Raw genomic sequence first — 27,955 nt, 5'->3', positions numbered from 1 at the left:
AAAAAAAACTGTATAGATCTAATGGGAATTTCATGCAGTTTTACAGCAAAATACTAATAAACGTACAGTTTTCGGAAGTGATGCAGTCATGCAGTGAAAAAAACATAAATTGACATTCATCTTTGTGTGACAGCTTATGTTTGATTTTTTTTTCCATTGAAGTAACAGTTTCTCCTGAGTTCTTTCTTATCAGTTATATATATATATATATATATATATATATATATATATATATATATATATAGTTATATATGGCTTTAAGTTTGAATAATTTGGTTTAACATTAGCTCCTTTCACACACGGTAAATTACCGTAAAATTGCCAGAACGAATTTACCAGTAAATTCAAAAATGTGCTGTTCACACAAACAACAGCGTTCAGGCTTTTTACCGGTCACAGACCATTCACACATCAGTTCCAAAATACCGGTACACTCTGTGATGATGTCATTAACCGGAAGTTTACGCCTTGTTCCTAAAGAAGGCTAGTTATTTTATCATACGTGACGGTATCGCTAACTGTTGTTGCCAAATCTTTTCATAGGCCCGGACGAGGAGAAGCACTGTCGGTAGTTTCGTAGTAGTTTCGGTCTCACTCCAATTTGAAGACATTTGTAAACAGTGCTAAGTAAACGCATCATCTGCGTCATAATTTTATGAATGGCCTGTTGCTCTTTCAACAGCTTCTGATTGGCCAAAATAATTTCTTACGTCAGTGCGTTCTGACCTCATGCCGCCATAGTCCAAAATGCCGCCGCTAGAGTTCTTACTAGATCAAGAAAATATGATCATATAACACCAATTTTATCATCACACTACATTGGTTACCTATAAAGTTCCGTATTAATTACAAGGTATTGCTACTGACTTATAAAGCCCTAAACGGTTCCTGATACTGTTCGTTGCTCAGACTCGCTCTCCCAGTTTAAAACTAGATTAAAGACGCATCTTTTCAGCCAGGCATTCATATAATACTTTTAATCTTACAGTTAAATCCGACCTCTAGTTCATAAACGCCAGAGGAGAACTGGCCCCCGACTGAGCCTGGGTTCTCCCAAGGTTTTTTTTTCTCCATTAGGTCACCTGATGGAGTTTTTCGGTTCCTTGCCACTGTTGCCTTTGGCTTGCTCAGTTGGGGATATTTGGGATATTTAATTTAATTAATCAATCAACAATACTATTGATCAGCATTACCAAACGTGGACATTTTCCACTAGAAACAAGCATTGATGTATTATTTTAATTTAATACTGTGAAGCTGCTTTGATACAATCTGTATTGTGAAAAGCGCTATATAAATAAACTTGACTTGACTTGACTTGACTTGACTCATAAGTGCAAAACACCGGTAATCTTCATTCCACGTTCACACAGCACATATACCGGTAATTTACTGGTAATGTTACAACATCGCTTGCTGGAACCTACTGTATTTACCAGTATATTTGAAAAGGTACAATGAAATATACCTTTGTTTTACTGTAAATTGTACAATAAAGTGTTGCTGCCATGTTTTTTACACTGTAGATAGTTTGAGGCATGGATTCAAACCTGCATTTTCCAAATGAGCACCAAAAGCTCATCGTATCTGGAGTAGAAACTGCTAAGCCAAGACTTAATCATCCAAACCCAAGTGAAATGAAACTATTGATTTCAGTTAACAAGCACCATTGAGTAATTTACCTTTTATAGACCTTAGAAAGGGCGTCAAGGACAAAATGTGGCATCAGGCGTCCTCCCCTTTCTGCAACCACCAACTGCAACCTAAAAGTGATTGACTACACCTTTCCCTTCATTCAAATGGCCAATCCAGCAACTAATTGAGCTTGGCAATAACTGCTTGACTGGTCGAGGGAGCGGACTTGTCTCCAAAAGAACCAAATGAAATGAGTTTCTCCATCTCAAGGTCCCGGAGCCGAAGCTGTAGCTTTGAAAAATGAGGTGACAGGGAGCTTACATTGCGGGGGCTCGGCACTGGCAATTTCAAACATTTCCTGCTTTTAATTTGCGCTTTCAGGCACGCTGACACTTTCGACAGCCGACGACGGGAAATATTTAACTTGCTCTTCTGTGCATCAAGGTCCTTCCCTGTGGAATAAAAAGTGACTAGAAAGCACTGTAAGACATGTTGATGTTGAGCAGTCTGTACAAATGACACGTGTGTACTTTCCGCGTCACGTACATAAGCGAACAATTAAAATGTCGCCACTTTGAACCAAAATTCGGTCCAGAACCGCTGTGAGAGGAAACGACCAACAACAAACAGCAGATAAAAATGACCCAGCTCTGCCTGCTTCTGACTGGGAACTGTAAAGGTACCTCGGTTAATCAAAGTTCCTAGACTGTCGGCTTTGAATCACATCTAGGAAGCGCGCATAAAAACTGTGGCTTTGAACTCAGAGCCACGCTTTCCCTGGCGCACATGAAAAATCAGAAAAAGAAACCTTTGTACAAGAGGAAACTCGTGTTATGTCGCCAAATTCAGCAGATGCGAGACAGAAACTGACAAAACGCCATTGCAGCAAACATCAGGCAAAGATTATTACACATGCCTGGCAGCATCTTCATATTGATACAGGTTTCAGGTTTTTGGATCCTTTTGCGATCTTTCCCATTACTGAAGCCACCATTTTTACATCTTCAGTTATGGGAGTTAGAGTTTTTGGCTTCTCAACAGTTTTGCAGGCAAAAAATGTATTGCCAATGTTTTCACATTCATTTTGTCTGTTGGATCGGATTGGCAAACATTGTCTTTATGAACTCAAATTAAATTAAATGAACTTTTTTTATTTTTATTGGTGCATATAAACTTTTCCAGCGAATGAGTTATTTTTTAGTCATTTTTTTGTTTTATTATTTTTATTTTATTTTATATCCTTGTGTAATTTGGTCTGTAATTTGGAACAATGGCTATATAAAGATAACAATATCAGGGTCCACAACAATGCTTAATATCATTCTGTGTATTATAAGCAGTTATATCATCTGCCGCTTTAAATGCTCGGGCTCTTTAAAGCAGGGTGGATTCTGATTGGCTGCCAATGTCAATACCAATTTTATTGTTCATCAGCTGGAAAAAAAACTTTCTTTAGTGATTCCAACGATATCGTTCCTCTGTGTCATTCTCATTACAGCTGTAGACTGCAATATTCTCTTAGCGTTAGAACAATTATATACAGTAGTTATACTTATTTTCCTTGGTGTGAAGTTCTGTGAACGGAATTTTAAAGTTTGTAATGAGAAAAAAAATCTGATTTTTTTTCCTCTCAATGATTGTGTTTACATGTACAAACCACTGATTAAAAAACAACAACAATGCAAGAAAATGTCATATTTGTGCTGTTTTAATACTGCCAAGTTTTTCTCCAGTTTTGACATTAAAAAAACTAGGCTAATTTGTGTGCAACTCAGATTTTAAGTAAGCCATTCATGACCTTTACACAATAAAAGAATACAGGGATTTTAAGGGATAGTTCACCCAAAAATGAAATGTCATTAATTACTCATGTCATTCCAAACCCGTAAGACCCTCGTTCATCTTCGGAACGCAAATGAAGATCTTTTTGATGAAATCTGAGAGATTTCGGTCCCTCCATTGACAGTCTACGCAACTACCACTTTGACGCTTTAAAAGTTCATAAAGAGATCGTTAAATATGAATCGGGAGGTTTAGTCCAAATTTTCTGAAGAGACTCGATCACTTTATATGATGAACAGATGGAATTTAGGCTTTCGTTCACATATAAATATTCATCAACTCAGACATCAGTTGTGGTAAACAGAAGCTTGTAGCTGGCAACGGAGGGAAAGGTCTCAAGATTTCATGAAAAAGATCTTGGTGTTCTGAATAAGAACGAAAGTCTTGCAGGTTTTGAACGACATGAGGGTGAGTAATTAATGACTTTGGGTGAACTATCCCTTTAAGAGCTTTTACATTACGTCTTTTTTTTTAAAGATTTCAGTAAATTACACCTTATATTCAGTCTGTTCCTGATGAAAAGCTATTATTTAATGTCAAATGAACCACTTGTTCTCTTCAGTTCTCATTCACAACCATTATATGGAAAAGAGCGCACCACTTGGGTTCCACAAAAAAAAAAAAAAAAAAGGGTTAGGACACGAAGGTGTGCAAATGGTGACTACTTCTGCAAGTATAATCTGTGTAATTTCATGCGCACTCATTGTTTGAGTTCGTCAAATGTGGGAGCCACGAACCGCGATTCAGCCACTGGAGTGCCAGTGCCAGTGCCAGCTTTGTCTTGCTGGTGCATTGAATCCCACAAACTGGCTGGAACAATGGAGCATGTAGGTGTGTGTGAGTGTTTATATGAGCCGGGCTCTCCGAACAGGTGTCAGAACAGCTTTTATCCATTCAGCCCGCTCCACTTCTCCGGATCCCTTTATGAAAACATGACTCCGTCAGAACCAAACTATTAAACTGGGAAGCATATGGTGAGTCCACTGCGTGTTTTCACCCACTAAAACCACACAAAACTAATCGAAATCACACCAAAACACAAATGAATTCCCCTCTGACCTCCGACACACACTGACAGATGGGGAGGGACGGAGGCCAACCACCCCGAAAATCACATTCGCACATGTCCGCCGCTCAACAGTACGTCACCCGCCTTTTCATGCTGAATAGCTGCAGTGTGCGACAGCTTTGAATCGTTTTTCATGAATTTATGACACGTCGGGTGAACAGCGAAACATCTGACATCAAAAAAGAAGCTGACCAGAAAGTTAATTGCAATTTTGAAACGACAAGCAGGAAGATTCAGGCGGAAAATAACATAGTCTAAACCGGATCTTATTTTGACGCAGTGTTGCTGACATACCAAAATATAAAACAATGCGTTATATATATTTATCGAGCACTACTGTGGCAAGCGCTCAGATTCAATTTTCTCCGAGACATGCGCTCGGGGAGAAAAAGAGCTGGCAGGGGAAAGACAAACAATCTAGCAGAAATGAAGTGATGGATGCGTGTGTGTGGGGGGAGGGGGAGAAAGGGTAACAGTGAAGTTTTCAAGAGGTCCGAACAAAAGACAAAGAAGGCTAGATAGGATTAACACTCAAATAGCCGTCTTAGAAAGTCCTACTTTATCCTGCCTGTTTATCCGTGCTCATTAAAATAATCACACTTAAAGCTCTTAATGAGTTTCATGAAGCTGTAAATGTCTCCGGTGTTAAAGGAGGACTTTCAAATGAAAACGAGAGGTGAGAAAGAAGACAAGAGGAAAAAAAATACGCCGGAAGGAAATCGCTCAAAAGTGTAAGGGTCACACCAATATTCCTTTGTCTCAGTCAGATGTAATGGACCCCTGGTGCCATATTGATTGAGAAGCATCGACTCGTTGCGAAAAAGAGAGCAGCGGTGTGAGCTCCATTTGCAGCTTTTTATTTACTTATCTCCAGCAGTTTGATGTAAAACCTAATAAGAGCATCCAACAAAGCAACGCTTTCTCATTTTCCAGGACGTATGGCAAACCGCCATGAGCGACATTGTCAAAATAAATGGCATGTCTTGGATATTCCCCAGCAAACAGAATGAAACAGAATTCGTTCAAAAGGATAGTTCAGGCAAAATGACTGATTTATTCACCTTCATGTCATTCTAAGCCTGTATGGCTTTCTTTCTTCTGTGGAACACAAAAAAAGAAATCTGGGAGAATATTCACACTGCTCTTTTCCTACTGTATCATATTTGATAAGCGCATTTCTAAGGCCTCTCGACTGATCGAAACTTTGTCGCATGCAGTCTACTACATGCCTTCTGTCGTCTGGTTGATAGTTTATTCCTTTTTATTAATAAAAGGCATTTTAGGATAATTGTAAAAATGTTCACCTTCAGGTCAGGGTTCACGTGTGTTTTTGATGTTTTTTATAGTAAACAAGAATAACTTTTAAATAGTAATATATTAAGATGGACGCTTACTGAACTGAAGCAAATTAGGTTTACTGGATTATCATACCTCTTTTTTTTCTTCTTTTTTTTCACGTTAAAATGATACATCGGGCATTTGAGGAATGTTTATTTGCTCAGCTCTCAATCATCATTGTATTGCATTTCATTATATGTTTTGCCCCCCACTATAAAAACTACAGAGCTTTGATCATAAAATCAAGCATTTAAATATTATCTTACAAAGACAGATTATTGGGAGATATAGAGTGAAAACTGATATTTATATGCATTTATGTGAGTATTCTGCTATATTGTTATAAAGATCTCTCATTTATTTACATTAAAAACGATCAGAAATTAATCGTACTTTCTGGTCACATAAATATCAGAAATTGCATCAAATTGCACATATACAGTATATACAGTATATATATATATATACTGTATATGTGAAATTTGGTGCAATTTCTGATATTTATGTGACCTAAATATCATATATATGTATGTATGTATATATATACATGTATATATATGTATGTATTAATATATATATATATATATATATATATATATACTCATTTTAAGCCTCTGAATAAAATGCATTGTTTGTTTTTCCTCCTTGAAATATTAGCTTTTTATTCTCCTAATTTATACTATATAAGTCATAAAAGCTTGATGTTTCAAATATGATACTCAACAAAGAACACATACGAAAACCTTTTCTACGTGTGTTTTTATATTTTTCTATATGTTCTATATGTAACTTTTCCACTTAAAAAAAAAATGATTATGATTATGATTTCATATGACAGGCTTTACAGGGATACATTTGATCTGTTTCTCCACAAAGCTATTGGGTTCGATAGACAAGGTCCTATTCTGGTCGCTGTGTTTTTATTGGTTAAGAGCGGCGTGAACATTCTTCAAACCATCTCCTTTTGTGCTCCATGGTAGAAAGAAAGCCATATGGGTTTTGAACGACTGAATTATCATTTTTAGGTGAACTATCAATACTAGGACACTGATAGCCAGACAAAACATGCCATCTTATGGACCTCTTGCGTCGCAAGTAAGTCACTAGAAATCCAGGGCACTATTTCTGTCTTAGTGAGAGAATCTTGACTGCTGGCTTTTGTTCCCAAGGGCACAATTTAACCAGCCCTTCTGCCCTTTCGAATCTTCTGTCTTGGAGCATCAGTGCATGTTTTTCCTCAGTATGTTTTTCGAAGCCACACGGCAAAGAAAGCCAAGTAACTGGGTTTAAACAGTTCAAAGGACTCTCAAAGAATCAAAGTTTCCAATGTATTTATCAAGCTCTGCCTGCTTTCAATGATGAGGAGGTGTAAAAAGTCCATGAGTCCAACAACTTACATTATAATACAAACTTTATACTTGTCGTGACCTGTGCATCTTCTTATCCTAGCTATCCAACCCGACCAATATAGATTTTTTGATGGCCGATGCCAATACAGCTGATATAAAGCAGATATACACCATGGAAAAATGAATTAAAAAAGAATTCTGTAAAATAAACAGACTTGTACTTTAGATGGCAACGTCTTGATTCTGTAATCTTATTACAGTATTTTTCACAAATAAAGAAATTGTTAAAAACAAATATGAATAAAAAGATTTAAAGTTTGTCGATCGTACGTCTCCAGCAACAGCTAAACTGTCCTGTCCGCGTTCAATTCGCACGGACGGACTGTCACGCATGAACCGTTATCCAGGCTATACAAATACACACTTCAGAAGATCTCACAGCTGCATTCGACAAAGTCTGAAAAGTTTGTGAAATGAAATGTTCATTAGATATTCAAAATTGTTTAAATGATATAAATGCATATTTGCTGAATGCTGACGGTGAACGAGAAAGTATTATAGCGATCGCCTTTGGATTACTAATAATATAAAAGCAAACGCTACTACTTCTTTGTATACAGTTTACTTTTGTTTAACAGTTCTATCTTATAATGTATTAGACAGAACGGTTAACTAACAGAAACCATAAATGAATAAATGGGAAGCACTGTGTGTTCAGTCGCTGGCATTCTCAGTGCCGCCAAAATAAAAGTCCTACTTCCTACTAAACAGAATCGGCCTTGTCGATATATCGATTGACCACAATCCTAGATAAACGTATTATGATATATATTTCCATTTATGATTAAGGCATAGCTAATGTTCTCTGAAACTCCAGGTGTGAACAAAATCTCAATATGTCTTCACGTTTTTTGTGCGGTTTCACTGAGAGGAGAAGTTCGGCTCATCTCAAGTCAAATCAAATCAAATCAAATCAAGTATATTTGTATAGCGCTTTTCACAATACAGTTTGTATCAAAGCAGCTTCACAGTATTAAAATAAAATAATACAACAAAGTTTGTTTCTAGTGGAATTTATTGATTGATAGAATAAAATTAAATAAGTAACAGATCTGCGCTGTTTGACAGAAATACGCACAGAAAAAAAAAAAAGGAAAATAATCTAATTATCATTTGGACATGAAATAATTAAAATAAATATTCCTTATAATTTTTTGTACTTATGGTGGTGGGGGGGGGGGGGGGGGGGCAAGGTTTCATGGTCAGTAAAATAAATAAATAATAAATAAATAATATAAAAATTAAATAAATACAAAAAGGTATAATAAAAAAAGCAAATAAGAAAATAAAAACAAATATTAAAAATAATTGGAAAAAGTAAGTAAAAAATATTAAAATAAATAAATAAAAATAGCAAATAAATAAATAAATATATAAAAAATAAATAAATGAAAAAGCAAAAAAATCAAAGAAAGAAAGAAAGAAAGAAAGAAAGAAAGAGTAAGAGAGTTTATTTGCTGGCACTCAGGATATAAATAAAGATGTTCAAAGATGTTTGTAGTAAAGTACCAGTTCATTAGTGCAATATTGTATTGACTTTTCTTTGACATCTGTAGGACTCAGTTTTGACATGGTTTGTGTCAAGGAACATAAGTTTATAGTCTTTCTAACACATTTTTAAAAGCATAAAGCAACATGCTGGTCTGTCTGACAGTGTCAAGCCATCTGTCAACAGTTTTAATATATTCTTCCAATAACTCAGACCGCTGAAACAGTATTGTTAGCGAGAAATAGAGACAGAGTGTTCGAGAAACATCAAGAGAGCAAGAAAGTGGTAACAGTTTCTTTGCAAGTGCATCTCAAGGGCTTTGTCTTGGTTGCTCGCGACAAAAATGGTAATGAACAAATTTGCAAACATGAAAACAGCTGCTCCACATTAAATGTGACAAAGTGCGGTTTCTCCACGAATCTAAATGACGTGATATCACCTTATTCAGAGCTCTAAATCTTTATAACAATGTGCAAAGCCTGTTTTATTTGAACAGGGAATAATTTAATACACCGTGTCCCCATTTAAAGTCTCTCTTTACAGAAGTCTGGCTGCTATTTTTCAAGCGAATGAATATTAAAAAGATGTCTCTCAATCATTTTAAAGTGTCTCTTTACTTTACATCACAGGACGGATATCGCACAGATGACCATAAAAATCTAAGGACCAGCAATAAAGTTTTTAGTTTGATTCCTTAGGTGCAAGTGAAACAGGTTTCAAAAAAAAAAAAAAAAAAAAAAACCTCATATTTAATGTAAGCATATTTTAAACAACAAAGAAGAGGCAATTCCGTTGGATAAATTTACATATGAGTGTAACTTCCATATTAGCCAAATTAATATCTTATGCTCCCATCTGATTTTGAACTCAATATTTTGCACTCGGTTACATAAAAACCAGGCTCAGAAATGCACTGCCATCATTTTAGTCATTTAATGGTCTTTTACCCAAATATCACGCAACAGGTTTCGGGCTCTGGCCTAATTAACGCGATATAAAGCGAGCGGCGCGGCCCACATGGCACATGCGCTGCATTGATCAAAGAGACAGTGTTATTGATGAGACTGGAAGGGTAGGGCAGATGTTCTCATTCATAATGCTGCCGCCTGATCCCAAAGCATGTGGGACTGAAGGTAATAGCATTTAATCCTACTGTGTGTTTAATTTATCTCCTTTAGCAAATGCAACAGAGGATTACACTAGTATTTCTCGGATTAGGAAATCTGTCGTGATGATTTGTTATCGGACATCTACATATCCACGGGAAGAACGTGACCCCGCGAATGCGTTATGTGTCTTTAATAAGCTGTCGATCTGACATTTTCACTCCCTTCGTCATCTAAAAACACTGGTTTATAGGAAGCTGCATTTTCGGTGCAGTGTTGCTAGGCCACCCCTAAACATCATTTAAAAAAAGCAGTCTTTTTACATGCTCATCATATTGCCCTTCCTTTCTTATGGTGCGTTGATTTCAATGTTAAGTCAATGCAAAGACGCGTTACGCGCGTAAAAAATTCCTGCGGCGCGAATGAGGCGTAGAGCGTGGCGCGGTAGACGCGAATACACCTCATTCGTGCGTCAAGTTCGCGCGAATGGCGCGAATTGAGCGTCTGGCGCATTAAGCGCATTACGCGCAAATGATTTTATGTAGTGCTTTTTGTGCATTCACGCGTTTGACGCGAATTCGGGTCTTCCGCCCGAGTTGAAAAATCTGAACTTCTGCGTCAATTCGCGCCGCGTTAACCAATCAGGAGCCTGCTTGCTTCACATGGCATAAAATGACATAGCATAACAAACTGAAAGCGGCCGTCATCCAGGCGCAGCTCCTGGAGCAAATGGCGAAACTCGCCAAACTGGGTTCGCCTCCGAAGGGTCTGGTGGACCCAAATACGGCGACGATGATCCCTACGCCGCTGTTCTGCTCTCCAGAGCAAATACAGAGCGGTGACTCTCTCGATAAATGATCAATCAACATCAGACATCTTGTAAAAAGATGGCCGCCAACGGGTTTCGAAACTTTCGCCTCTGACGCGCGTGCCGCGTCTAGTTATACGCTTGACCACTTTGTGTCCATTGACACGTGCGTCGAGCGAAATTGACGCGCGTAAATTTCGCTTCAAACTTTTGTTTTTACGCGCGTCAATTTCGCTCGACGCACGAATGGACACAAAGTGGTCAAGCGTATAACTAGACACGACAGGCGCGAATTTGACGCGCTATTCGCATCCGGTGTGAACGCACAGTAAGAGGGCAATTCTTGGCCTGAAAAATGCTGCAATGAGACCAGACGTCATCCCACCAGTCTTCCTCATCTTCATCAACTGCATTTTTTTTTAAGGACTGCAGCGAGAAGGGAATTCAATCTGGAAACCTTGTGCTCGGTACCACAGATTGTGACAGGTACTGTCTATAACATGATACATAGTCTCTCCCACTTCACCTATCTGCCTGGATTGTCTCTTCCCGTCCAGCTGAGAACCATATGAGTGTGTCAGATGGTAGTGCAGAAGTCTGATGAATGGTAACACCACGAGGGATTCGCTCAGATTTCCACCAGCTATACCAACCAGCATACTCCCCCACCCACTCGATTATTTCCATCATGACACAGACTGAGACAGAAAGTCAGTTGATAAGGTATCCATGAGCAGAGGAGACATCAGAAAGGGAATATTTCTTACTCATATTATTATAGAGTCCTCGTCTTGCAGGTCAAATGTAGTTATCGCCATAATGTATTCAAACTTGTGCAAGCAATGTGTTAACCTTGATATGTGAATAACCGGTGAGTGCAGTAGCCCTCAAAAAGCCTTGAAATCTCTCAAAGGATTTTACTTTCTAGTGGAGGTCACATATTTCGATACCTCGGTACAGATTTCTTGATTAGATTCAGATTTATATATAAATAAATCATGTTTTAAATAAAAAATGCTCAAGAGAGAAATAGGCAATGATGGTAAAAACTAAGTTACTGGCTAAAACAGCCAGTAGGTGGCAGTAAATCACTGTCTTAATGGGTCATTGATTCGTTCATTCATTTATTCAGTAACGAAGCAAGGCTGTATTTATCAATGGGTTATTGAATCATTGACTCTCCCTATTCGTTCAAAGCTGCAGGTGTGTTCACGAAACACCGCTGTTTGTTGGAGACGCACAAGAGTTCTACTGTGGCTTTCGTTGGAACTAGTATTTTGTTTCAAATAAGAGCAAACAATACTAACAATACTGTTTAAAATGTACATCACTTAATATGACCCTTTTGTTTGTTGGACTGTTGTATAAAATCACTGTCACATTTGCAATTGTGAATTTCTGGGAAATATTGCATTCATGCTAGTAAGTGCCAAATCCCCACTTTTACAAAGGCACATTGTCGAGAACAGCAGTAATGTAGCGCGATTTGCTAAGGCATCATAATCTGACTGCACGCAACCTATCATATGGACGCTGCTTGTGTGGATGCAGTCAGTTTTGACCGCAAAAGATGAGGTCATTTGATTGGATGTCATGTATTTTACCTTTTGTGGCATTATGCCTGCTTTTCTTTTTGAATTACTCATCATAAGAACTAACCCATGAGAGTCATCGGCTCATAATTTGTTTCACGAATCGAACTATACTGCTCATGTTGTTTATTTATGATTTACTAAAAAGAATCAGCTCAAAAGAGTCATTTGTTTGTGAATCGGACTACAGTGGTTGCACTGTATATGCTCTTGATTCGTTAACAAGAAATGGCTCATACGAGTAATTTGTTCAATAATCAGACTACACCGGTCATTCTGTCTATGTTTTTGTTTCGCTAACAAGAAGCGCTTGGAGTCATTTGTTTGTGAATCAAACTACACTGGTCACGCTGTACATTTTGATTCACTAACAAAAAGTGTCTCATAAGAGTAACTGTTCATGAATCAGACTACACTTGTCGCGCTGTTTGTTTTTGATTCACAAAAAAAGCACCTTAAAGGGACTCCTTTGTTCATGAATCATACTACACTGATCATGCTGTATGTTTGTGACTCACTAAAAAGAACTGGTTCATAAGAGTCATTTGTTCATGAATCGGATTAGACTGGTCAAGCTGTATGTTTTTGATTCACTAAAAAGAAGCAGCACATAAAAATCATTCGATCGTGAATCAGATTACAGTTTCCAAGCTGTAGGCCTATGTTTTTGATTCATTAAAAAGAACCGGTTCATAACAATCATTTGCTTGTAAATCAGCCTACACGGCTCACAAATGATCGGCATAAAGTAAATGATCAAGCACGGGATTGTAAGAATAAATATCATTCAGGATCGTTCAAAAGAAAATCTATATCTGTACCCAGCTCTATATTTTATTTAAGAGGTGGACATTTTAAAGCTTTCATTAGCACACAACAGAGATGTTGCAAAGACTCAGGATAAACCGCAACAGTGTGACACCCCAGTGTATTACACAAATCAATATCCCATCACATTCGGTTGCACTTATTAAACTTTAAAAAAGCGAATCGAACAAAGGAATATATTTCAATGCCCTTCACCAGTCACTAACCTTAATCCACCATGTCACATGGTCCCTCACCTTCCCCTCTGCCAACTTTGTGCTAGAACTATTCCAGCCGAGATCCGTGTTAATCATCTCTCGCTGTTGAAGTCCCACTTCCACGCCAAACCCTTCACGCGGCTCGCCCGGGGAGACAGCGTGCGATTCCTCTCTCTATCCGCGCAGCCTGAAACAATCCAGCTCTAACAGGTCTGATGAATGTCATCCTGTCAGAGACGCCAACTGTTTCAGCCCCTTATGGGAACGCGTCTCAGTCTTTATTGATGCTTCAAACGTTCGGAAAGAGTTTGTTTCCTCATGCTACTAACAGCCAGAAAGTGTATGACGGAAACTATACGTGAATTACAAATGGGAAACGCATATTTTCATCAACAACAAGTGTTATAACACACTAATATAATGTTCAGTATACCATACGGCGCAGCGAATGAGAATGCATTTTCAGAAAGTGGTATTTTGAAGTCGCAACTTGGCGGTCTAAACTTTAAAAAGCTGAATCGGACCGCTGCGAGCGGTTGGGTTTCATGTCGACTTTATTATCTCATAACGGGGTTTTTTATTTATTTATTGGCCTGGCAACTGGACGGTTTGCTGCATATGCTGTTTATAATTAATGAAGGGAGAACAGCTCTACTCCCAACACAGTGATACATAATCCCGCTCAAAGGAGGGAAGACAGGGCTACTCCCCGCAGGCTAATTAAAAGCGAACAGTGTTGCTGGCTACGAAAAAGTGAGGGAGGAACACGAAGGGAGTCCAGTCAAACTATTTTGCAAATACAAGTTTGACAAAAGCCTCATAAAACGGCCTATAACTTCGCACTGAGACTTCCTTTGAAGCAGCCATGCAATTCACTGCAATAGAGACTGTAAGACGAACAACACTGTGGTATTTGTGTATTAAAGCAAGGATGAGTACAACATCACCAAACATTTCATGTTTAATTTGCTTTTAAATACACAGAATACGTCTCATGAATCAGACTACATGCTTCACGCTGTATATTTTTAACTCGCTAAAAATAACTGGCTCATAAAAGTCATTTGTTTGTGAATCAAACTGCACTCTTTGCATAAAATTGATTTGTTTGTGCATCGGACTACACTTGTTGAGCTGTATGTCTTCAATTCACAATAACCAGCTCATATGAGTCATTTGTTCATGAATCAGATTACACTGTTTTTGACTCACTAAAAAGAGCTGCCTCAAGTGAGCATTTGCTTGTTAATTGGAATACACTGATTGCATAAGAGACATTTGTTTGTGTATCAAACTACACTGGTTGAGCAAAATGTCTTTAATTCACTAAAAATAAGCAGCTCATAAGAGTCATTCTTTTGTGAATCAGATTATGCACTGTATGTTTTTGATTCCCTAAAAATAAGTGGCTCAAAAGAGTCATTTGTTTCGTCATCGGCTCATGATTTGTTTCGTGAATCGGACTACACTGTGTTTTTGACTCACTGAAAAGAACCTGCTCATAAGTCAGTTGTTTGTGAATCGGAATGCACTGTTTGCATAAGATTCATTTGTTTGTGAATCAGACTACACTGTGGCTGTTTCCGAAATTGCCCCCTATAGCCTTAAATAGGGCACTATTTGAGGGGACAGCCATTTGTAGAGGTGTCTGAAACCATAGTGGACATTATTGAGTGCACTCATTCAATCCCACAATGCACTGCAATAACGAGTGTGCAACTAATGTACGCTCAACGGCTAGAGAATACCCATAATGCACTGTGAGAGTCTTGTGCCGAATGAATTCCCTTGTCTGACCAGAAGATGGCGTTTACAGCTGAATCATCCATCCATCCATCCATTTTCCAAACCGCTGGTCCAATGTGGCTACAGCGTAATATCATACAGGTATAAATTCCTTTTTAATTGATTATTAAATTGTTTAATTAAGGTTTATACATAGTTTCCATGACAGAGTTCAATCTTTTTATCTTACTACTGGAGCTGCCAGTTTACCAAGTTTCAAATAATTATTAAACAGCAAGCACAAGCGATGCAAAAGAGGCGCACTCAGTGTCCGAAATCACTCACGCTTTTTCAAGTGAACTATATTAGTGGAGTAATGTAGGGAATAGAGAATGAGGGAATAAGAGGTGATTTCGGACACAGCCTATATGTTTTTGATTCGCTAAAAAGAACTGGCTCAAAAGAATCATTCATTCAGCTTTGACTTTTACTATTGCAACACTACTAAAGGAAAGCAAACACATCATCCGAACTCTGAGGACCAAGTGGAAAGATAACATACTTTTCGTTTAAGTCCGTTAAAGTATGGTTAATTACTTCACAGAAGTCATTCCAGTCACAGTGGTCCATCTGACCAGGCATTTATGAATGTAGCCCCTACTGTATGAAGAGACGTCTTTGATTGCAAGACGAGAACAGGGACAGTAGTTTTGTGCGGTGATGATGAATGCCAGTGTAATCAAGCGGCATGATTGCATTTCAGACGCTAAACTCCCCAAAGCAACATTCTGACCTTCTCATCACGACCAAAAGGAGATGAATCTGTTTCTTTGCTGCACTGAAGATGCTATAATAAATTATCACTTATCAACAAACAACAAAAGAGAGCACATCATAATAGAAGCATCCTGCAGTGGTGCGGCATATATGTTGATTACCACAAAAATGTATTCCATCCCTTTTCGTACATATCCGGGTTTGGTCACATTTCTATGAATTTTCATGGGCGAAATCAAATTATTTCAGTAGCAATCCACACAATCTGGAATTTCGCGCGAGGGCGAAAGATTTCCCCACGCAGATTTTGATCATGCAAATGCAACACTGACCAACAGAAAGCTGCTTGGTTTGAAAGTGACATACATCGCTACACTACTGACAATATACTTTTTGTCTGCGTAAATTCGCTGAAATTTCGATAATGTAACTGTACCTTCACAAAGAGGCAGTTACAATGGAAGAGAATGGGGCCAATCAATACACACTAAAATAATCACTGTGTCAATAGTACAGCCACAACACACAAAGAATCCCTTACTAATCTTTTCTATGTAAAGTTATATCCAATTTTACACTTTGGTGCCATTGGCAATGCCGTTAAGCCTTAAATTATTTGTGAAAAAAATATTTCGACAGCTTTATAGCTCAAATAATACACATTTTTTAACAGAAGAATAAATGTAAGCACATTTATAAAATGATAAGCTTCAAATTCTCAAAACATTGTCCCCATTCACTTCTATTGTAAGTGCCTCAATGTAATAAGATTTTTGCTTTCGATTGAACTTCATTTGCTTTGAACCCAGAATATTCCTCTTAACAGCCCAAAGGGCTCAAAGTACTTGATGTTAAACACTGATTGAGTAATGAGAAAAAGGCATTTAAATGTTCAATTCATATTGTATGCAGCACCATGTGTGGTTCTGCATTATTGGCTCTGATATTATTCCTCCATATTGATTGACAGGAAGGTGTGGGCAGTGGATTTTCTTCATCAGTCCGCCATTAATGCAGTATGAAACTGACTGACAAGCAAACTAGAAGCACTAATTACCTTCATCAGTGTTCTTTCTATTGCTTCACAGTATAAGGAGAAACAAAAGAACGATCTGACCCATCTCTTCCTGTCAGAACAATGAAGGTCACTGAAAATGAGGTGGAATTAATATCTAGCACTGCAGGAGGGTTGGTGGAGTTTTTGACAAATGTTAGAAAATAAAAAAAGGCTCCTTTGTAAAATGTTAGGTAGTTCCATTCCATTTCTGTGATCCAAGTGTCAGTGTATTCAACGGTCATTCTATGAATTTTATAAACAAACATTTTATCAGACAAATAAACAATATTTGGGGTTTATAAATTGTTTTGTACCCTCTCAAGTCAGTGTTATTTTAGTATTACTCATATCCTATTATAGTATTAATATTTTGAATTAACTTTTATTTTTATATTTTTAGTTGATTCAATTTCACTGTAAAAAATGATCGTGATTTTAACGGTAAAAGACTGTAAAAATGCTACAGTGAAAAACTGTTAATTGGTTAACAGAAAGTTTCCGTACTATATAAGGTAAATAACTGTGATAGATCTAATGGTACATTTACTGTAATTTTACTGTAAAATACCATTAAATTTACAGTTTTTGAAAGTGAAAAAGAACAACTCATTGTATAATTTACAGTGAAAAACCGTAAATTGACATTCCCACAATTGTGTGACACTTCACATTTGATGTATTTTTGTTGAAATAACTATGTTTCTTCATAGTTTTCTAATCAGTTATGTACATTAGGGTTTTATGTTACATTTAATGTTGTTAAATTAATGTTTATTGCATTTTTAAAATTTCATGTGTGTTACCGTGATGGTGTTTAATGTTTGTGTGAATGACACTGTGCAGCTTCTATAGTATTAGCTTTCTTGTGAAAGAGCTGCTTGTGATGAGCTTTGATTGATCATGTGACTATCATCATCACTGCTGTGATTGGTGGTTATCAGTGTATTATGGTACAAAACAGATATTAATACTTCAATAGGATGGTAAATTCACATTATATCAGATAATAAAATACGGTTTATTACTGTAAATTTTAAGTTAAGTCTGTAAAACCAATAACGGGTTGCTACCGTATTTTTGACGGTAAAGTTCTGGCAACCACAGCTGCCGTTTTTTTACCGTGAAAATCACGGTTACATTTTTTTCAGTGTACTGCTTTTTTATATTTTAAATATTTCTATTTAGCTAAACATTTTTTTTTTTTTAGTTTTAGTCATTTTAGTCAACTTAAACTGATTTTATTTTAATTAATTGCAAAGGCAATACTTAAACATTTTGTTTAAGTTCTTCTAAACTTCATATCTAAACTAGTAACTTATATTTTAGTAACAATAACAATAATAATATAATGTTATAGTTAAACTACAAGGTTCTTATTTGGAAGAATATAATTTTTTTAACTGATTACCATGCAAAATCATGGTAACAGGGTTGACATTTTAAGATTGTTACTGTATTAAACATCCCTGATCGATGCAAAAAAAAAGAGCAAACAAAGTATTCCCACTTGCCCTATAGTCAAGCACACTTGGCATAGGCGCCATAAGAAAAGTCAAAGAGTTCGAAGTTTCGGCTCTAGATAATTAAAACTTAGACAGAGATAAATTTCAGGGCCTGTTAATTACACAGAGGTGGCCAGAAATGGCAGAGAGCCCACCAGCGGTGGAGACCGAGACCGGTTCTTCCTAATATTTTACATTTGTAGAGCACGCGTAAAAGACACTCAGAAGGGCACTGAAGAAAGCCACTCTGAATTAACTAATGAGAATAAATGGTTGTAGATAATGGTAACACATTTTGAAGGAGCAGAAAATGAAAAAAGTGGGTTGAAATGCATCTTAAATGCTATTTGGATTATGATTATACGTGTGAGGACATTAAAGTGGGCTCTTTGAAGTTGGGAACTAGAAGTGCACTTCAAAGTGTGCAAAAAGGCTCTCTGGTATCAATATGTCAATGACCAATCTGACAAATCCCCTTCATCCTGTATATTTAAGAGTAGCATATGAACAATTTTGTTTTAGAGTAAGACTGTAGGCCTGTTGATTTCGATGACATCGCTAATAACAGTGTAATATTCTAGAAGGTAATTGCAATTCCAAAGCACCATCTTTCACTTCATCTTCAATAACATTGCATCTGAAAGCATGAACATAAGCTTCTAAATGACTCTACATGCACGACTCGTGTCACAGTTTCTGACTCTGACGTAAGGCAACACACAAATCTTATAAAAGCCGTCATTTGTGCCTTTGTGCTAAACTGCTCAAGTGTGGCAATGGAAAATCGCATTACGTCCCACTAAAAGCGAAGAAAAACCTCTGTGGGAACTTTTGACCCGAGAAGCACTGAGCAAATTGAGACTTGCAGGTTCAGTCAATGGTGTATGTTTCAGTCTGGCGAGGTTGTCAAGGTGGACAGACTGTTTCTAAAACAGCTGATCCCAGCTGTGAACTGATACAGGGAGGACAAAAGAGGTTTTGACATAAACTCCTCAACTGTCACGTCTCAATCATCTAGTACATCTCAGCAGGCCCTTAAGCATTGCTTTAGGGATAGTTCACTTAAAGGTGACATATTATCACAAGATTTATAAATCTATGGTGTCCCCAGAATGTGTCTGTGAAATTTCAGCTCAAAATACCCCTCAGATCATTTATCATAGCTTGTCAAATTTGCCCGTTTTTGTGTGTGTCCCTTTAAATGCAAATGAGCTGCTGCTCCCCGACCTCCGTTCAGAAGACGGCCGATCCTTTACACGAGCTTCGGATACTCCAGCAATAACAAACGCGAATTTCACTCATCCAAAATCTCAGAAATGACCACCAGTAGCAGAGTGAAGCCTTATGGAGAGACTCAGGAAGAGGTTGTGGATGGTGAATGGTTAGCGGATACATTTATGTAGTTTTTGTGGAGTTACTGATTCATCTTATCGACTTGTTTACGTCATGTTTAACTGTTTAACGTCACAAATTGACACAGTTCCCTGAGGTCTTTATAAGACAGCTATGACATTTTTTGGTCAAAATACCACAAGGATGAAGCCTGAGCGACAGATTGCATGCTTTGCTTGAACTTCTGCCATTGCGTTAGAACTGGTTACACTGTTGTCACTTGCGAAAACCAAATGGCGGCGCTGTGAGAGGAAACAGATTAAGGGGCGGATTGCAGTAGTCCGCGGATTGCTCAGTTGCCGTTGTTAACTAAAACAGAAACTTTAAAAAAATAGCAATATTTAGGGATCCATGATATATCAGCCACCATATCGGTATCAGCCGATATATGTTATTTTATAATTTTATCGTTATCGGACCGATGAGAAAACATGGCCGATATATTAAAGCCTATAAATAATGGATTATTTCCCTCAGCTGAGACACTTCAGATTCACACTGTTCACCGTGATGGTTTTGAATGGCTTGAAATATGATTGGAATCACTTCAAAAAAGAAAAATACAGTTAAGTGCAACATGTTCAGTGCAAGTCTGTCATATAGGCTACATAAAATTCTAATGAGAACATTATAATTGTGTGCTTGGGATATGGCTTTTAATGGTGAGACTTTTGTTTTTGTAATCAGGCTCTCAAAATTATATATAAAATTTGGATTTCGTTTTATCGACCAATCGGTTTTCAAATATAAAGAATTATCTTATCAGTCAAAATTTTCATATCGGTTCATCCCTAGTAATATTAGTATTATTCAAAGTCTTCCAGGCCATTGAATGACTTATGGGGCCCTATTTTAACGATCTGAAACGCAAGTATCAAGCGTGAAACGCAAGTAACTTTGTGGGCGGGTCTTGGGCGCTGTTGCTATTATACCGGCGGGATAAATGACTCTTGCGCCCGACGCAAATCTAAAATGGGTTGGTCTGAAGTAGCTTCATTATTCATAGGTGTGGTTTGGGCGTAACGTGAAATAAACCAATCAGAGCGTCATCTCACATTCCCTTTAAGAGCAGGCGCGCTTGTCCTATAGCGGATTCCTATTATAACGGCGGATTTTTCAGGCGCACATGAGGAGCGGTTCACAGCCGAGGAGACCGACATTCTCGTCAGGGCCGTAAAACACAGAGAAGTGACGTTGGGGATGGAGAAACACACCCAAATTAACTTCGGTTAAACAGGCGTATGATCATTTGGGTAAATGTTTAAGCTAGATGTATGCTTTTATAATAAACTATCTATCTATCTATCGTAATAATGTATGATTTGCAAAAATGAAAACTGCTGCTTCTGTGTAGATGAGAGAATCAAAGTGTATGCGCGTTGTGCACACGCTACATTGATTATGGCCAAGCATGCGCCCTTAAAATAGCATATGAATAACATGCGCAACGCGCCACTGACTTTAAACTAGGTTTTTTCGGTCAGTGGCGGAATTGTTTTCTAAACCTGCAAAATAGCATGAGGGAACGTTTGCGCCGGAACACGCCTCCTCTTTGCGCTGAACCGCCCCCGGGAGCGCAAATGTATTTCTTAGTTAACTGACGTGCGTCTGTGGAGGGAAAATTCCGCTGTGCGCGGGTGCAAAATAGGAATGATACATGCGTTGGTGTACAAAGTCAATTGCTCTGGGTGCAAGATAGGGCCCATGGTGTTTTTTAGGGCTGTCAACTTTAGTCGTTTAGTCGACTAATTGGTCGATGCCGTCTTGGTCGACTGACATTCTCATTGGTCGACCAGTCGCATAATTTTTTTTTTTTTTTCACCAATAAAGAAATTTTCATTGATTTACTCCTTGATATTTATTCCTTTATAAGCAGTTATATATTACTGTATTCTAAATATAATTAGCCTATGTTTTATCCCCAACTTTAAAGGGACACTTCACCCATTTGCATTAAGCTTTGCATTGTTAGAAACCCAGTCATACTATTGAATGGTCGTGCAACACTCTCTCATTTTCCCCTGAGACGGGAGAAATCCGTTATTTACCTCTTACACTTCCTCCTACAATGACGAAAAAATCGTCATTTTGCGTCATTGTAGGAGGAAGTGTCAGAGGGGGGAATTTCTGTTGAGACTACAGACACTCGTTCCTCATCTTTCCAAGGGGCGGGACCCGCTCACGCTACAGACCTATTACAGATCAGTGGGTGGGACTTTACTCTCTGAAACTGAAAGCAATATCCTCCATCTTGTTTGAAGCTAAGCTAACAGACGCTGTGGAGACAGATGTACAGTTATGACAACAGCGGAGGAGAGTGCTCAATATGATATAGAGGAAGAGGATTTCGGAAGTCTGATGCTTGAATCAGGTGTTTGTGGCTACCTTTACAAGCCGCATTATAGCGAAGAGCAGCCGAGGCAGAAGACCTGCCTGCCGTGGACGAGGAGCCCGGACTGGCTCGAGTTAGGGCGGACTGGTGGCGCCGGTGATCTCACTATGCAACTACGAACCGCTACGAACACAGATATAGAGTCCGTCTGCGGCAAAGAATTTCAACGATGACAATTTCTCCTGGACGAAATCTCTGAATCAGACGAGGACACGGACGTTTGTGTTGAGAACTATCCTAGTTTCGCACCGCATATGTTCTGACTGAACATCCAGGTACCATGCAATAATTCACCTTTTCGAAAGAAATACAAACGAGGAGTAATGCACTAATGAGTTCGCCAACTAACTAGACATTTTGTGTGAAATGAATTTTAAGCTCTGGTGGTAGCTAGTCTTGTAGACGGAGGAGTGATTTCTCTTATAGGCAGATATGCGCTTTCTGGATTAGTGGGAGTGGCTTGCGGAGCTGTGCAATGTGGTGCATTGTGGGAGTTGTTGTCTTTCATACAAATGCATCCTGAAGTTATTTTTTGTCTTTTCTCGGTCACGAAGGCACCAAATTCAAAAATTATTTTACATTTCGACTACATATATGACCCACTTTAAATAAAAAACAATGTTCAAATGGGTGAAATGCCCCTTTAAATGCTTTAATTTAGGCTATTTTGTAACAGCGCCACAGTTTAGCGCACCACGTAGAACACTCGGGAACCGCACCTGTGGCTGGCTGCACTGCTGCTTCGCACTCAGTAAGGAATATAGGTAGTAATCTCTATGTGTCTGTCTGTCCGTTTGCATTTTGATTATTTCGAGAACCGTTCATCTAATCGACTTAACAAGGGAGTGCAGTGTCGTATTTGGTGCAATATAGACAGACACGCGAGACGCGACACGTTCAGAATTAATAGTAAACTACAGAACAGCGCGAGCGGGAAGCGGCGCACCTCACGCGAGCAGGGCTATATTCTCCGAGGACGGACACTGCACTAGTGATATAAAACGCACAGTCTGTTAACTTAAGCAATACTTTTAAGGTAGTCTAATATTTTTCTGACTAACAAATTACTGACACAGTAAAGGGTAGATTTAAATGAAGAAAAACGAAATTTAAATAAAGAAAAACGAAATTTAAATAAAGAAAAAAACGAAATTTAAATACAGAAAAAATGAAATTTAAATAAAGAAAAACGAAATTTAAATAAAGAAAAACTAAATTTAAATAGGCCTAAAGAAAAACTAAATTTAAATAAAGAAAAACTAAATTTAAATAAAGAAAAAACTAAATTTAAATAAAGAAAAACGAAATTAAGTTAGCCTAAATTAAAAACGAGATTAATTTAGATTGATAATAACGGGTAAAAAGTCTAATACATTTTGTTTCTATTATTCTATTTTCCACAATGTCAAAGCAACAGCAGCAATACAAGCTCAGACATGCACTTCGGTCCATACAAACTCCGCTGTTCTGCGCTCTAGCCAGAGAACACTCCCGTTGCTGGAACACTCAGGCGTCGGTTCTATTTCTAGCATGCACGCGTTTTCCGCGTGGCTCGAGCCGCGCCTGAGACGCGTGTCTCGCGCAGGCAGTGTGCAAACTCCAACCTATTAACATGGGAGCCGAAATAAAAACAGACACCCAACGCAGCTGAGACTCTCACGCCAGCAGCCAGTGTGTCGCCGGCCTTATTCAAGCGCGAATGAGAACCGTTTCGCGGGGGATCCCAGGTGTCAATAAATAAAAAAAAATAAAAAATAAACGTTTTTTCGTTGTTGTTTTATAAATGCTCTATGACAATTGTTTAATAGATGTTCAATCAAAATGCAAAACATTGCGTCTTTTTTATTCTTTTTCTTTTTTAGTCGACTAATCGTTGTGCAGGACAGGACTTTGGTCAACTAAGCTTTTCTTTGGTTGACTACAGCCCTAGTGTTTTTACATTGTAATTGCATGGAAAAGAGAGAGAACAACATATTTTGTGTTCCTCAAAAGAAAATGAACAATATGATGCATTTTCATTTTTGGGTGAACTGTCCTTTTAAGAGAGGTTGCACAAGTTACTGTGAAAAGCTACAGAACAATGCACTGTATCTGCATGCACTGAAATCGAATAAATCTACAAACATCTATCCCATTTAATTAATTGCCGGAGAAACAAATATGTGCTCACGTGTGTCAACATGTTTCTCATCAAGCAGAAGGAATCAATAACTGAAAAAAAAAAAAGAACTGTTCCTCATACTACGTAATAGTATGAACCCAACAACACAATCTGAACCTCTATAAAAGTCATTTCCATGTTAATGAATGATATATTGAAATATCTGGCAAGGAGAAAACCTCATTGTCAAGGCAAACTAATCTCTGACAGAACGCTATGGCATGCGCAGATTACATTTATGAAGCCTGATGGAAACAGAAAGATGGGGTGCAACCAGGAATACAGTAGCTGTACGATTACTGAGGTGTTTCTAATGCATAGACAAAGAGAATAAGAATAGGATTAATAAAAGCAAGCCACACAGAGCGATTGGGTTTGCTTGTTTCGAACCGCCTTGATTTGCAGCAACAGTCTTGCTGTAAATATTTGCATGCTTTAGGTGAACTATCCCTTTAATAAAACGATGCATCATGCTATGCTAGTTAAGCAGCGAGTTAATTCATTGAATGGGAAATGCACCCCTCTTTAACTTGAAGTTGCAATAAAAATCCATGGGGTTCAATGTTGTTTTGGACCCCATTGACTTACATTATGCGGACTAAAAACCACTACGTTTTCAAAAGAAATCTTACTTTGTGTTCCACAGAAGAAGAAAAAAATCCCATACCTCTTCAGCTCATGGATGTTGACAATCCCAAAAAAACAAAAAAAACAAGCACTTGTGAGGCAAAGATGAATGCAGCTGGAGCCACAAGGCCATTTGTCCTGTGAACCACCACTCATCAGTCTTTTCTCAGCTTTGCTGTCATACCGAATGCAAACGCAAAGAGGAACAGGACATTTTCTTCTTGGAGCAAATATCATTTGCAGCTATGCTGCTGGTCTTGTTCATTTTATTAGCAGCCAGCTGCTGTTCACAATGGCCAAAGCCTGGGAACTGTCCAGTGCTGAAAACACAGGTTAAAAATAACAAGAAACAAGGAGGACAGAGCACCAGTAGCACTGTGAAAATTGCTGGCATAATTATCAGGCTTCTTTTCCTTCTGGACCTCTCCCACAGGGTAAGCGATAAAACATTTTCTAAATGAATCTTTAAACCGCAAGGTAGTGTGTTTTTGTCTGAGCGGACCTGCGGGCCAAATGGAATCTATTCAAGAGAGAAAAAGATTTAATGCTGAAAAGAAATTAAAATGAATCTTTTCTTTTCCATCTGCAAAGTTAAACCCGTACAGTCCCATTTAGAATCCAGCAAAACACAGACCAAGTGTCATGATTCATTTAAGGTGTTTAAGAAGGCAAATGCCCGTTCTGAATAATGTATTCCAGGTCTGGGCGCCGATAAATATTCAAGCTTTGGGTGAAGGCGGATTGGCAGCTGACACATGTAGTAGAGACAGCAGCTGCCAACCGGTTCCTCTGGCTCATGGGATTAGACACAGCTACTCTTTCTTGTCAGCTGTCAATCAAGAAAGCGTGTGCACACACTGTGAAACACCAACCTGGATAAGTGCGGGCATAAATTAAGACATTTACAGACTGCCAACTTTGCATAATTAAACACAGCCTTTGTCACGTTTTCGTCACAAAAAGTAATTGTAGTCGGCATTCTTCGAGGTGACTTATGCAGGAACAACAAACTAGCATGAAGTTTCCCTAAATTGCAATTTCCTGAGTAATTTTAGTAGACTTGGTCCATTAAGTACATTTACGACAAGGACATTATCTCCAGAAATTCAAAGGCATTTAGCTGTCTGGATGCTATTCAAGTACAATTTCAATTCCACCTGTCAGCGCAGCGCCCCCCCCAATACCGTATGATTGTTGGCACTAAACTACGCAGTCGAGCGGAAACGCCAATTATTAAAATGTGAGAATCAATCAAGTGCCCTCTAAAAGTCACCCGACGCCAAAACGGTTGCGCTCCAAGGCAATTTCCACTGTTTTCTTCAAGAGACAACATGCTCAGAGGTGTTCCGCTGGCATTTAGGAATATACAGGGAGAAGAAGAGGGCGCTCAGATAAAGAGCAGAATGGATGCCCCAAGGAGATATACTGAGGTTCTGAAGCCAACATGAAAGGCTGCTTGGTTTGGCAAGCCTGCGCTGCTCCACTGGGACTTCGTTTTGGAAAGAAAGGTCTTTGAACCTGAAAGCGACGTATCGGCGCACTCACCCTGATATAGATGCAACCAGTACAGGGTTGCTTGAGGGTGACAGGGTGTGTGTTTAGTGACATAGCCTCAGCAGACACCCATATGTTTATTTGGTGAATTAAAAATAGGGATAGACTAATACTAAAATTGGCAACTCTCAACAAAAATGTTGATGCAAACCATTGCCATTATGAACACCCTAGGGTATATGGTGGTATATGAGTTACTGTACAAGAACGGAAGGGAAGGGAAGGGAAGAGAAGAGAAGAGAAGAGAAGAGAAGAGAAGAGAAGAGAAGAGAAGAGAAGAGAAGAGAAGAGAAGAGAGTAACGCTATCTAAGAACCTTACCACACAGCAGCCAATTTGCTGCAAAACAGCTGCCTGAAATTTCCCAAGGGCACCTGGAGCCACAACTTGCACCACTTTCTATCTCTGATGCTCTTTGACAAATAACACACATCTTCACATTCAAAAGTCACTCTGCTGTACTTTTCTCTCGTCAGCATCAAGACTTGTTGCCGACTGACGCAAGAAGCACCCGGAGTGCTCCGTCAGGTAGAGACTGAACCGAACAGAGACAACAGAGACAGTCATGACAGAATGCCAAGGGAAATTCAGGTCTGTCTTCCTCTCCCACCAGCTACACGCTGTCGTTCGAGGCGGGCACAGGACTGGCAGCGCTCAGCACTTGTCAGCTTTAAACAGCACCCAGCTGACACTCTGCAAATGAGAAAAACAATGCGGGGTCCCTTTCTATCCCAAAGTTCTCACTCGCTGTTTTATGATGGGATTTCTTTCAACCACTTCACATCAAGGCATTGCAGCAAATGACAGCTTGCAGGTGGGGGGTTATATCAAGGCAAGGAAAATGAGTCACTTGTCCTGTTTTCCCCACATATGAACATTCAGGCACTTGTAATGTCACTAGAGTAATGTAGATATATAAAAAGTCTCATTTAATCATACTAGTACTTTCCAAATCACTTAATAGGCTATTTGAGAAGATAAGTGATTAACTGTCTGAGAACAGAACAAAAATTAGATTTTAGACATTATATAGCGCTCTACTTCTCATATATTTTATATCTGACCATAATGTCAATAAAAACAATGCTCATCAATAGACTTCTGCACTGAACAGCCGTTCAATATCTTAGTGCTCCTGGTTTTGTCCTCTTGACTGTCCTCACTGAGGTATTGCGCTAGGCAAGGGTTTTCCTGAACACAAAACATCCTACACCACATTATACATTTATAATAAGACGCAATCATAATGGTATCCCTTGTTCTCACCTTCTCTGAAGTAAAGCGCGTCGTCGCCTCAGACAGTCCAGAGGAATGCCGCGTCGCATCAGATACAGCAGAGTAGGTGATAACAGCCGCTGAGGTAAACCATTCAAAAATGTATAAATCTGTTTAGTCTCACAAATGTGTTGAAATGGACTCCTTGGTTAAAATCATTCAGGATATTTCGATATTTCTC

General features: G+C 38.5%; 1 protein-coding gene across 1 annotated transcript in view; it reads right to left on the bottom strand.

Annotated features, from left to right (window-relative positions):
- Positions 1-27,900, bottom strand: part of ncanb (neurocan b) — a 120,128-nt gene extending 92,228 nt beyond the window's left edge. Inside the window, exon 1 of the mRNA XM_084117990.1 lies at positions 27,766-27,900. Within this exon, the coding sequence (XP_083974116.1) occupies positions 27,766-27,824 (59 nt within the window). The 5' untranslated portion in view covers positions 27,825-27,900. The remainder of the gene's footprint in view (positions 1-27,765) is intronic.
- Between the last annotated feature and the right edge of the window lie 55 nt (positions 27,901-27,955).

Source organism: Abramis brama (genome assembly GCF_963993115.1).
Source record: "Abramis brama genome assembly, chromosome: 6".
Lineage (NCBI taxonomy): Eukaryota > Metazoa > Chordata > Actinopteri > Cypriniformes > Leuciscidae > Abramis > Abramis brama.
Note: the sequence above shows the minus strand (reverse complement) of the source record. Positions and strands in the feature narration are given on the sequence as shown.